Source organism: Chiloscyllium punctatum, chromosome 11, assembly GCF_047496795.1.
Source record: "Chiloscyllium punctatum isolate Juve2018m chromosome 11, sChiPun1.3, whole genome shotgun sequence".
Lineage (NCBI taxonomy): Eukaryota > Metazoa > Chordata > Chondrichthyes > Orectolobiformes > Hemiscylliidae > Chiloscyllium > Chiloscyllium punctatum.
In genome coordinates, this window is record NC_092749.1 from 54,399,150 (window position 1) to 54,412,341 (window position 13,192).

The following is a 13,192-nucleotide window of genomic DNA, read 5'->3' on the forward strand; positions in this document are numbered from 1 at the left end:
ATTGGTGGTCAGGCGGAAGCGAGTCATCCTGCTGTCACCTCCGTTCGCGGTGCATTACTGGGAGAAGGCGGTTGGTTCGCTCGAGTTGTCCCGCGGTGGGTGTTTAATCATGGCGCTAGCGGCATCTCGGCCATTCCTGTCGGAAGGTGGTTATGGAGAGCAGGAAATGGACGCCAACTCTGCTCTGATGGAGCTGGATAAAGGTGCTCGGACCTATCGAGTGCAGCTTGGCCGCTGCCGCTCTCTCTCCCCCTTCTGTTTTCTCGGATTTAACAAACTGGTGAAACATTTTCCAAGCTGCCTTTAAAAAGTCCAGCGGGGTATCTGGGGCTATCTCTGAGCAGAAGCTATGTTTTGGTTTTTATTATTACTTAACTGGCACTCTCCAAACATTTAAAAGTGGAGGTCTGTGCAACCGAGTCTAAACTCTTGCGTCTGAGCATTAGATGTTGACGGATGCGAGTTGATTGTTATTTTCAGAAAAGTGGCATGTTATAACCCTACTCTCAGTTAGATTAGATTCCCTACAGTGTGGAAACAGGCCCTTCGGCCCATCAAGTCCACACCGACCCTCCGAAGAGCAATCCACCCAGACCCATTCCCCGACATTCACCCCTGACTATGGTCAATTCACCTAACCTGCACATCTTTGGATTGTGGGAGAAAACCAGAGCACCCGGAGGAAACCCACACAGACTCAGGGAGAATATGCAAACTCAGCAGTGACAGTTGCCTGAGGTGGGAATTGAACCTGGTCACTGGCGCTATGAGGCAACAGCGCTAACTACTGAGCGACCCCCAGGGCTGAAACTCACTTTAGTTAGTTTTAAACAAATCTCGAGTTTTCACCAGTTGTTGGTTGAAAATAACATTTTTCTGAGCGGTTTGAATCGCTTATAAAGTGAGAGGCAATTTGACAAATCTGTATTCTGTACTTACCTTTTATTTAGGTTTGTCAAATTTTTGCCCTGGTCAAAATACCGTTGAAATAGTTAATCACTGATCATAAGTCAGTAACCTGGTGATCGAGAATTCTTAATCATATTGAAGTTTGCTGTAGAGAATGAGCAAAGATAAAACAAAAAAAAAGCACAATTTGAAGTGGTAAGTTGAGCAACATTGACATATTGCAAATGTCTGGGCATTCGAGCAACATATAAAACTGCCTTATTTTTACATTTCTCCCTGCTGTAAGCTCATATGTCATTTCAAAAAGTGTGGTGCTGGAAAAACACAGCCCGTCAGGCAGCATCCGAGGAGCAGGAGAGTTGACATTTCAAGCGTAAGCCCCTTCCTGATGAAGGGCTTAAAATGTTGACTCTCCTGCTCCTCGGATGCTGCCTGACTTGCTGTGCTTTTTTAGCAACACATTCTTTGACTGATCTCCAGCATCTACATTCCTCACTTTCTCATAAATCATATCAGTCTATCTCCCTTGCTTCCAGTCTAGAGTTGCTTTTTACTTAATTACTCCCCATGCACGCTCACAGAGGTACTGCCTTTCTCCTTCCTCATTTAAGGAGTGTTTTTTTGATGTTTCATTTGACAAAGCTTTTCTCATCAAAATCCATCTGATTTACAAAAGCTATTTTCCACTGAACTGATTCATGGATGAATATTTTCTTTATGAAGGATTCATTGCCACACTTGACAACTTGCTAATACTCCCGAGTCTCAGATTTCCACTTGTCTGGAAGTAAATTTCCATCAACTGAGAATTTGTATTCTGAGATTGCTGCAGAGTCTAATGGCTTGAGCAAATCAGCACTATCACGACAAAAAATCCCAAAAGTGGTGGTGTGAAACACATTAGACCATCATGGATAACTGAGGATGGAATTTTATGGAGTAAACCTAAGCATAGAATTTCATTCCTACAATCTGGATATGGGTTGGAATCACAGTTTGAGAAACCTACCTATTGGGACTAGTCTTATTGAATGTTTTGTTTCTTGAAACTAATTTTGGAAAGTACATTTCAACAAAATTTTTAAATGTTAGGAACGTAACGTGAAACCATAAAGTAGCAGTCCAGTCCAAGGTGGTTTCCTATGTTGGAAGGTGTTGGGATATGTAGCCTTCTCGTTTTGAAAAATCAGTGACATAGTCTAACATGGATTGGATATGGGAATGAAGCATAAGAGAAGAGTTTTGACTTGTATGTAGGAATGTCTCAAAAACAGCCTGGAGTGCAGGTCAGAATTATTTGTAAATAAAACATATAATGCAGGGTAATGACCTTGTTACACGCAAAGTTTTGTATTTTACCTTAAAACTTAAACATTTAAAAATATGAAACTGTGATAGAGAAATTTTCTGAATTGTTGTGTACATTAAATTATGTAAATCTTTGAACAGTTTTATGGTGAGTTCAAGTACCAATTGCAATGTTTTTATCCTATTTCTCAAGGACTGAGATCAGGGAAACTTGGTGAGCAATGTGAGGCAGTTGTTCGTTTCCCTAGGTTGTTTCAGAAGTACCCATTTCCAATTCTTATAAACTCTGCTTTTTTGAAGCTTGCAGACATCTTCAGGGTTGGGTAAGTATCAACATCTCTTGAAAGAATGTTCGAACAATTAATTTTACGTAGTTAAATCACATTTGTTATAAAAACTAACTTCAGTATTTCCTTCTATTAGAAACAACTTTTTGAGGATGTGTGTGTTGAAAGTCACTCAGCAGAGTGAAAAGCACTTGGAGAAAATCTTGAATGTTGATGAATTTGTGAAGAGAGTCTTCTCGGTCATCCACAGCAATGATCCAGTAGCTAGAGCCATCACTCTCCGGTAAGCAAAATTTCCAGGAATGAAAAGCTTAATATATGAGGAACTTTGAGGGCTCAGGGTTTATACTTGATGGAGTTAGAAGGATGAGGGAGAATCTAATTGAAACATACAGAACACTGAATGTCCTAGACAAAGTACATGTTGGGAAGATGTTTTCAATGGTAGGAGAGTCTAGGACCCAAGGGCACAGCCTTAGAATAAAGTGAAGACCTTTTAGAATGAAGATAAGGAGAAACTTCTTCAGCCAGAGAGTGGTGAATCTATGGAATTCATTGCCACAGAAGATGTGGAGACCAGGTCATTGAGTAGATTTAAGACTGAGATAGATAGGTTCTTGATTACTGGTGCTGGAAAAGAACAGCAGTTTAGGCAGCATCCAAGGAAAGCAGGAAATAGGGTTGAGAAACTTATTAGCCATGATTGAATGGTGGAGCAGACTGGATGGGCTGAATGCCCTGATCTCTGCTCTAATGTCTTATGGTCAATCTTTAGGGAACATCTCCGGGATACCCGCACCATCAACCACACCACCCTGTGGCCCAACATTTCAACTCCCCTCCCATTCTGCCGAGGACATGGAGGTCCTGAGCCTCCTTCACTGCCGCTCCCTCACCACCAGATGCCTGGAGGAAGAACGCCTCATCTTCCGCCTCGGAACACTTCAACCCCAGGGCATCAATGTGGACTTCAACAGTTTCCTCATTTCCCCTTCCCCCACCTCACCCTAGTTCCAAACTTCCAACTCAGCACTGTCCCCATGACTTGTCCTACCTGCCTATCTTCTTTTCCACCTATCCACTCCACCCTCCTCCCTGACCTATCACCTTCATCCCCTTCCCCACTCACCTATTATACTCTATGCTACTTTCTCTCCACCCCCACCCTCCTATAGCTTATCTCTCCACGCTTCAGGCTCTCTGCCTTTATTCCTGATGAAGGGCTTTTGCCCGAAACGTCGATTTTACTGCTCCTCGGATGCTGCCTGAACTGCTGTGCTCTTCCAGCACCACTAATCCAGAATCTGGTTTCCAGCATCTGCAGTCATTGTTTTTACCTCAAGCATACTGTGCCTTGTAGTGAATTGACATCTATCTAGCCAAAATAAATAAAACAAATTCGTAAAAACTGTGCAATTTACTACACAAATCACATTGTCTGCTGTAACTGTCAAGTATTTCCCGGGTTGACATGAACATTGCATCTTGTGACTTTTAACTTGGTACAGTCTCCATGATAGATTCCCACTTTGTGGGCTTAGAAGGAAACTGTTATTTATTTTCATGTGTGTTGTTTTACATATATATCAACCTTTGTGCACCTAACCAAAGAAAATGAGAGTCACAAGATTGTATCATTTTGCAGAATGCTGGGAAGTATGGCTTCGATTATTCCTGACCGAAAAAATGCTCATCACAGCATTCGGCAAAGTCTAGATTCACATGATAATATTGAAGTAGAAGCTGCCATTTTTGCTGCTGCCCATTTTTCTGCACAATCCAAGTAAGTGCTGCTTTGATATTTATTCCTGCCTCAAAGGTGATGTTCGGACGTAGTTACATCTTGATCCAGATTTTGGGTGAGACACAAGACCATGTATGTTGATTGATATATTAGTTTGTATATTTACGTTTGTGTGATTATTACAATAACAAAACTGCTATATGCTTTGTGTCCCATAAAACACTACAAATAATATTTGTCAATAGTTGCTATGATGTAGCAGTCTAATCGAGAGTGACTTGCTATTAGTTTTGTTTACAGCAGGTGTAATCTGCAAGTGTTGAACTAGGCATCCTTCTACTGTTGCAAAATTAGTGGTCTAATTTAATATGAGTTGGATAGGGGATGAAGTATTAGAGAAGAGTAATAAGGTTCATAGAGGTTTGGGAGAGTAAAACTAAAATATGCTTCAGAAATATGAGTGGTCAGTGTAGAGAAATGTGAAACGAAATAAGATCTGTTTGGAACGTAAGTGTTTAACTACCTGGAGACTGGTAACTACAGTTGAATAAGGTACACTTCAGACAGAAGTTCCCTCACAGAACTATAATTAAATGACAGTAATAGAGACATAACTCAAACAAGGGGATTAAAGGGGTCTTGAACATGCCTTTCTACAAAGTATCCAGTAAAGAAGGGGTGGGAATAATGGGGTAAGGAGTCAGTTGGTATTGAATAAAGTTCCTGGTGCAGGATTTGTTTAATGTTTCAAAGTTTGATTCTATTTGGATAGTATTAAGGAATCTTGGAGGAATAATTTGCTGGGCATAGGAAAAGTTTGCTGGGCATAGGTCCAAAACAATGAAAAGTACATAATTCAGGAATATGCTTTGCGAGACCTCAATTACCATAACACAGATTGGAAAATAACTTTATAAAGAAGAGGAGGAATTGCTGAGATTTGTGCAGGGGGATTTTCTTGATCAGCATGTTTCCAGTCAGTGAAGAAGAAGCAGTGATGTTTCTGGGAGATAAAGTGGGGCAGACAGAGCGACAGAGCATTGTTTGGAACATTTGGAAAACATTGATCACAGCATGATTGTGGCATAAGACAGAAAATTAAAATGTAAAAAGATCCCATCATATGAGGCCTAATTTAAGTGAGTTGGGAAATTAGCCTAGGTGAATGGGAAGTGTAGATTGGGAGATGAAACAATAAGTTATTGAAGAAGATACTCCCAAGAGGCAATTTGGGTACAGACTTGACCGTGTCAAAAGAAGGACAGCTGAAGGCAGGAATTCTGAAAGAAGGGTCACTGGACCCAAACCATTAACTCTGATTTCTCTCGACAGATGTTGCCAGACCTACTGGGTTGTTCCAGCAATTTCTGTTTTTGTTTTTGCATTAAAGATGGAGTCCTGTGGGTGACTAAGTATATAGCAGTTAGAATGAAACTGAAGGCTCATAATAAGTGTCTGGCTCAAATTACAGTAGAGAACCAAGCTAAACGTAAAATTGAGAAAGGAACAAGACACAAGAACAGCAAATGAAGTGAATGAGAGATTTGTTGGTAACAGAAATAGGAACCCAAGCATGCCTTATAAATGTCTGAAGAGAAAAGGGTTATCAAAGAACAGGTTGGATCAGTTAGGAATGAAAAATCATCTTGGCAAGTCCAAAGTGCTTTGCTTAGTTTTGAAATAAATGATCCTTATGTGATTTCATTATAGAAGAGGAATTGGCAAATATGACAAGAAATTAGAGCAATTGGTTCAGTTAGAAATGAAGAGTTGCTTCCAGATTTGTCAATGCTTAAAGTCAAATGGATTATATTCTTTACAGCATAAGAAAAAATAAAGATGGGAGAAGTAGTCATCAATGACTACAATCTCCAATTTTTCATAGATACAGGTAGTTCTTCAATAACATGATGATTGTGTTCTTGTGCAACCCTGCATTAATTAAAAATTGCTCTTTAGAAACAGTGCTTAAAGTGTTGATGATGTAATCGCATTACAGCCAATACACGTTTTAAAGTTTGCATTTCAGAAAGTGTCCCAATTTGTCAATCATGTTACAGCGAATTTGCATTAACAAAACAAGTGATATAGCAGAACAACCCGTATATGAACAGTATCCAGGGATTGGAAGAATTCAAGGCGGCACGATGACACAGTGATTAGCACTGCTGCCTCACAGCATCAGAGACCCGGGTTCAATTCCCACCTCAGGCGACTGTCTCTGTGAAGTTTGCACATTCTCCCCATGTCTGCGTGGGTTTCCTCCGGGTGCTCTGGTTTCCTCCCACAGTCCAAAAATGTACAGGTTAGGTGAATTGGCCATGCTAAATTGCCCGTAGTGTTAGATGAAGGGGTAAATGTAGGGGAATGGGTCTGGGTGGGTTGCTCTTTGGAGGGTCGGTGTGAGCTTGTTGGGCTGAAGGGCCTGTTTCCACATTGTAAGTAATCTAATCTAAATATTACACTCTTGTTCAAAAAAAGTAGAGAGGAATAAACTTAGGGATAGCAGCGAATCTTTGAGACAATCATGCGGAGATAATTGGTGCACAGAGAAGAATGTGTTAAAGCTCACTTAAATTTGTTAGAGCAAATTACGCTTTGATTAATTTAAATTTAACTGCTTTGAAGTAACTGTTTCGATGGAAATAGTGCAGTTGATGTTATTTGTGTAGACTTTGAAAAGGCATTTGGTCAAATATTACAACAGACTTTACTGCACACTTAAAACATGAAGGGTACAGAGGCAAAGGTAGCTTGGATATGAAATTGGCTGAGAGACAGTATTGATGCACGGTTGCTTTGTAGTCTGAATGGAAGTGTATGGTGGTAGCTATGAAGGTGAGACATAATGTGATGTTGGGGACAAAGCAGTTTTGCAAACTTCAGAAAAATGGAGACTAGTGAAATAAACAGACATGTGACATTTAACGCAGAGACGATTGCATATTGGTAATGTCACTGGACTAATAATCAGAATTTCCTGCTGAAGGGCTCTTGCCTGAAACATCAATTTTCCTGCTCCTTGGGTGCTGTCTGACTTGCTGTGCTTTTTCAACACTGCACTCTCGACTCTGATCTCCAGCTCCTGCAGTCCTCACTTTTTCCTAGTAATCAGAACTTTAGTTAATGTTCTGGGAACATGGGTTCGAATCCTAACATGGCAGGTGGTGAAAACTTGAATTCAGTAACAAGTTAACCTAATGGCAACCATGTAACTACTATTTACTTGTCATTTAAAAAAATACATTAATGTCATTAAGGGAAGGAAATCTGCCATCCTTACCTGGTCTGGCCTATGTATGACTCCAAACCCACAGTTAGAAGGTTGATTTTGACCCAATAACACCGAAACACACTCCCTGACACTAATATGGGTGTACTCACATCAAATGGACTTTGGTGATTCAAGAGGGCAGCTTATCCTTGTCAGTTCGGGATGGGAAATAAATGCTGGCCTCGCCAGAAAACCCCACGTTCCCAGAATGATGGAAAGAACGAAAAAAGTTTGTCTTTTCAATAGAGTTGCTGTGCGTTGTTTATAAAGATTAGAACATTGCTGAATGGTTGGATTTATTTTAGAAGTTTGATCCACAGTATTCTATCTTGACATTAAAGTCCACAAATGTACAATCTTTTGTAAGTTAGAATATGAATTAATGTGCAGTTATTATGGACAGATTTGCCCATTGCACACAGAGAGTGAGTTCCTGTATAACGGGTAAATAACCAGGCATTATTTCATTCGCTGCACTTAGAATGTGTCTTGGCTAAAGAAAAGTAGATGTCAGGGAAAATTCCTACTTTAAATGGATAACCCTTTAGCAATTGTTTAGAACAAACTTTCAGAACTTGAAATAAAATTTTGAAGAATTAAACTTCATACACCCTTTGTTACTTGCAGAATTCTCTTGTGTAAAATTTTAAAGTATGTGCTTGCATTTGTTTCCCACTCCCTCTCTTTCTCTCTGCCCCCACCACAGAGACTTTGCTGCAGGAATTTGCAACAAGATTGGTGAAATGATTGAAGGTAAGACTTCAGAAAATCATGATATTTCAGGGATATTATTGACTGTCCAAACTATCCATTATTTTGAAGCCATAGTTGGTTGTAAGGTTTGTATTTTCATTTACTGAATTGGTCATGCAGTCGTTTAATTTCCATAGAGATTTCTTAAAAATTGAATTCTCAGTGGCCAACTTAAAGGTATGTCTCACCTCATTATCAAAGTTATCATCAAAGGTCCTGTCCCTTCATCTTCCAAGAATTCCTGAATGTTGTCCATCAAATAGACTTACTCCATTGATTGCTTCTATGGCTTTGTTTGGCTAAATCATCAGCAACCTTAAACACCTGCAGGTTCCGTTTCTTCACCCAAAGAATATACTTTCAAGTGCGTGACATCTGGTGGCTTGCAGTGAACAACTTTTTATCTCTTTCAACAACTGCTACTTCCCCATCTTTTCCTGTCCTTGTGTCCAGGGTATTTTATTAAACTCTGACTGTCTGGGAGTCTGTAAGTCTGCACAAGGCAAAACAGCAGACTCTATTTGTGTTTGGATGTGAAATAGGGCACTTGTCTCAGTAAGCCTTACTCCAAGGCAGCTCTCACTAGCACTAATAACGAACATAAAAATTAGGACCACCAGTAGGCCATTTGGCTGCTCAAACCTGCCCTATCATTCACTAAGATCATGGCTGATACACCCCAGTTCTGTACTTGTCTTTCATGCCAGCTACTCATGCTCACCACTCCCAGATATTTTGTAAATCTGACTCCTACTTAAACAATTAGCCTCCACAAGTTTCTGGGTTAGAATTTTCCAGATGTTTTCACCCTTCTTGGAGAAGAAATTCCTCCACATTTAAGTTTTAATTCAGTGCCTCCTTATTCTGTAGCTATGTCCCCTTGTATGATAGTACCCCATTAGTGGAAATATCTCTGTTAAGCCTAGTCGGAATCTTTCAATAAGATTACCCCTTATTCTTTGAAATCCTTATGAACAAGGGCCTAAGTTGTTGAGCTGTTCTTGATAATACAAAGTCTTCATACCAGGAGTCAACCTCGTGAATTCTTTTTTGACTCATGGGACTGAGATGTCACAGCACTTACAAGAAACATGCCTCACGGATGAACAGGACTGGCAGCTTAATGTTCCAGGATACAAATGTTACAGGAAGGACAGAAAGAGAGGCAAGAGAGGAGGGGGAGTGGCATTTTTGATAAGGGATAGCATTACAGCTGTGCTGAGGGATGATATTCCCATAAATATATCCAGGTAAGTTACTTAGGTGGAACTGAGGAATAAAAAAGGGATGATCACCTTATTGGGATTGTATTATAGACCCCTAATAGTTAACAGGAAATTGAGAAACAAATTGTAAGGAGATCTCAGTTATCTGTAAGAATATTAGGGTGGTTATAGTAGAGAATTTTAATTTTCCAAACAGAGACTGGGACTGCCATAGTGTTAAGGATTTAGATGGAGAGGAATTTGTCAAGTGTGTGCAAGAAAATTTTCTGATTCAGTATGTGGATGTACCGACTGGAGAAGGTGCAAAACCTGACCTATTCTTGGGAAATAAGGCAGGGCAGAGGACTGAGGTATCAGTGGGGGAAGCACTTTGGGGACAGCGACCATAATTCTATTAGTTTTAAAACAGTGATGGAAAAGGATGGACCAGATCTAAAAGTTGAAGTTCTAACTTGGAGAAAGGCTAATTTTGATGGTATTAAGGACTTTCAAAAGCTGATTGGGTGCAGATGTTCGCAGGTAAAGGGACGGCTGGAAGATGGGAAGCCTTCAGAAATGAGATAACGAATGTCCAGAGACAGTATATTCCTGTTAGGGTGAAAGGAAAGGCTGAAAAATGTGTTGCTGGAAAAGCGCAGCAGGTCAGGCAGCATCCAAGGAGCAGGAGAATAGACGTTTCGGGCATAAGCCCTTCTTCAGGAATCAGGAATGTGTTTCCAGCAACACATTTTTCTATCTGATCTCCAGCATCTGCAGTCCTCACTTTCTCCTGAAAGGAAAGGCTGTTGGTGTAGCAAATGCAGGATGTCTAAAGAAATTGAGGGTTTGGTTAAGAAAAAGAAGGCATATGTCAGGTATGGACAGGATAGATCGAGTGAATCCTTAGAAGAGTATAAAGGCAGTAGGAGTATACTTAAGAGGGAAATCAAGAGGGCAAAAAGGGAACATCAGATACCTTTGGCAAATAGGGTTTAGGGAAAATCCAAAGTATTATTACAAATACATTAAAGGCAAAAGGGTAACTAAGGAGCAAATAGGGTCCCTCAAAGATCAGTAAGGCAGCCTTTGTGTGGAGTCACAGGAGATGGGGGAGATACTAACGAGTATTTTGCATCAGTGTTTACTGTGGAGAAGGACGTGGAAGATATAGTATGTGGGGAAATAGATGGTGACATCTTGAAAAATGTCCATATTACAGAGGATGAAGTGCTGGATGTCTTGAAAAGCATAAAAGTGGATAACTCCCCAGGACCTGATCAGGTGAACCCTAGAACTTTGCGGGAAGCTAGGGAAGTGATTGCTGGGCCTCTTGCTGAGATATTTGTATCACCGATAGCCGCAGGTGAGATGCTGGAAGACTGGAGGTTGGCTAATATCGTGCCACTGTTGAAGTAAGGTGGTAAGGACAAGCCAGGGAACTATAGGCCAGTGAACCTGACGTCGGTGGTGGGCAAGTTGTTGGAGGGAATCCTGAGGGGCAGGATATACATGTATTTGGAAAGGCAAGGACTAATTAGGGATAGTCAACATGGCTTTGTGCGTGAGAAATCATGTCTCTCAAACTTGATTGAGTTTTTTGAAGAAGGAACAAAGAGGATTGATGAGGGCAGAGCAGTGGACATGGTCTATATGGACATCAGTAAGGCATTCGACAAAGTTCCCCATAGGAGACTGGTATGCAAGGTTAGATCTCATGGAATACAGGGGAATTAGCCATTTTGATACAGAACTGGCTCTAAGGTAGCAGACTGTGGGTGGTTGTGGAGGGTTTTTTAGACTGGAGGCCTGTGACCAGTGGAGTGACACAAGGACTAGTGCTGGGTCCACTACTGTTCGTTATTTATATTAATGATTTGGATGTGAGCTTAAGAGGTATAGTTAGTAAGTTTGCAAATTACACCAAAATTAGAGGTGTAGTGGACAGCAAAGAAGGTTACCTCAGATAACAACAGGATCTTGATCAGATAATGGGCTGAAGAGTGTCAGATGGACTCTAATTTAGATAAATGCGAGGTGCTGCATTTTGGGAAAGCAAATCTTAAGAAGACTTATACACTTAATGGTAAGGACCTAGGAAGTGTTGCTGAACAAAGAGACCTTGGAGTGCAGGTTCATAGCTCCTTGAAAGTAGTGTTGCAGACAGATAGGTAGTGAAGAAGGTGTTTGGTATGCTTTCCTTTATTGGTCAGAGTATTGAGCACAGGAATAGAGAGGTCATGTTGCGGCTGTATAGGATATTTTGGATGTAGGTTTGTTAATTCCTGTGCTGAAGTCACTTCCTGTTCCTTTTCTCTGGGGGTGGTAGATGGTATCAACAAACACATCGAGTTAGACCTCACTACAGAAAGTGACTTCACTACTGGAAATGACATCACCAACCCATAGAAACCCAGACATATAAATAGAAAGCAGGAATTTTCAGCATTGCTTCGCATGAGGTCCACTGAAGATGTTACCTAGTACGGTAACAAAACGTCTGGAAATGAACCTTTTAGCTCAGCACGCAAACCTACATCAAAAACCTCAACCTGAGCTACAAATCTTCTCAAAACTTGTATAGGACATTGGTTAGGCCAGTTTTGGAATATTGCATGCAATGATGGTCTCCTTCCTATTGGAAGAATGTTGTGAAACTTTAAAGGGTTCAGAAAAAATTTCACAGGATGTTGCCAGGGTTGGAGATTTGAGCAATAGGGAGAGGTTGAACAGGCTTGGGCCGTTTTCCCTGGAGCGTTGGAGACTGAGGGGTGACCTTACAGAGGTTTATAAAATGAGGGGCATAGATAGGATAAATAAACAACGTCTGTTCCCTGGGGTGGGGGAGTCCAGAACTAGAGGACATAGGTTTGGGGTGAGAGGGGAAAGGTATAAAAGAGACCTAAGGGGCAACCTATTCACACAGGGGGTGGTACTTGTGTGGAATGGGCTGCCAGAGGAAGTGGTGGAGGCTAGTGCAATTGTAACATTAAAAAGGCATCTGGATGGGTGTATGAATAGAAAGGATTTGGAGGGATATGGGCCAGGTGTGGGCAGATAGGAGTGGATTGTGTTGGGATTTCTGGTCGGCATGGATGGGTTGGACCAAAGCGTCAGTTTCCGTGCTCTACGTCTCTATGACTCTAACTGACTCCATGCAAGTGTAACCTTTACTAAATATGAGGACCAAAACTATACGTAGCACTCCAGATGCGGACTCACCGATGCTCTGTCAAGTTGTAACAAGACTTTGCAACTTTTAAACTCAAAGCCTCCAGGCAGTAATGGCTAAAATTCCATTTGCTTTCTTAAATAGTTGCTGCACTTGCATGCTTAATTTTTGTATTTCACACATGAGAATGCCCAGTTCCCTCCATGCTGCATCTTTTTGGAGTCTCTCTCCATTTAAATAATAGCCTGTCTTTTGATTTCTTCCTGCCCAAGAACATGACTTCAGACTTGCCTACTTCATCTGCCACGTTATGGCACATTCATTCAACTTATTTATATCCCCTTGCTGTTTCTTTGTGCCCTCATCACAACATATCCTCTCACCTGTTTTTCTATCAGCAAATTTGGATACTTTATACATTGCCCCCTCCTCCATATCATTAAATGAATAATAACTAATTGAGGCTCGAGGACTAATCCTTGTGGCACTCCACTAGTTACATGTTTGCAACCTGAAAAAGCCCCGTTAATCCCAACTTGTCTT

At 40.9% G+C, this 13,192-nt stretch overlaps 1 protein-coding gene across 2 annotated transcripts in view; it reads left to right on the plus strand.

Annotated features, from left to right (window-relative positions):
- Window positions 1–62: 62 nt before the first annotated feature.
- ints7 (integrator complex subunit 7) overlaps window positions 63–13,192 on the plus strand; it is a 66,333-nt gene continuing 53,203 nt past the window's right edge. Inside the window, exons 1-5 of one of the 2 annotated variants that reach the window (XM_072580826.1) lie at window positions 63–203; window positions 2,411–2,540; window positions 2,641–2,787; window positions 4,150–4,287; window positions 8,229–8,275. In XM_072580826.1, coding sequence (XP_072436927.1) covers window positions 110–203; window positions 2,411–2,540; window positions 2,641–2,787; window positions 4,150–4,287; window positions 8,229–8,275 — 556 coding nt within the window. In that variant the 5' untranslated portion in view covers window positions 63–109. Of the gene's footprint in view, window positions 281–2,410; window positions 2,541–2,640; window positions 2,788–4,149; window positions 4,288–8,228; window positions 8,276–13,192 lie in introns of both variants that reach the window. The other variant, XM_072580827.1, reaches the window with a different exon arrangement.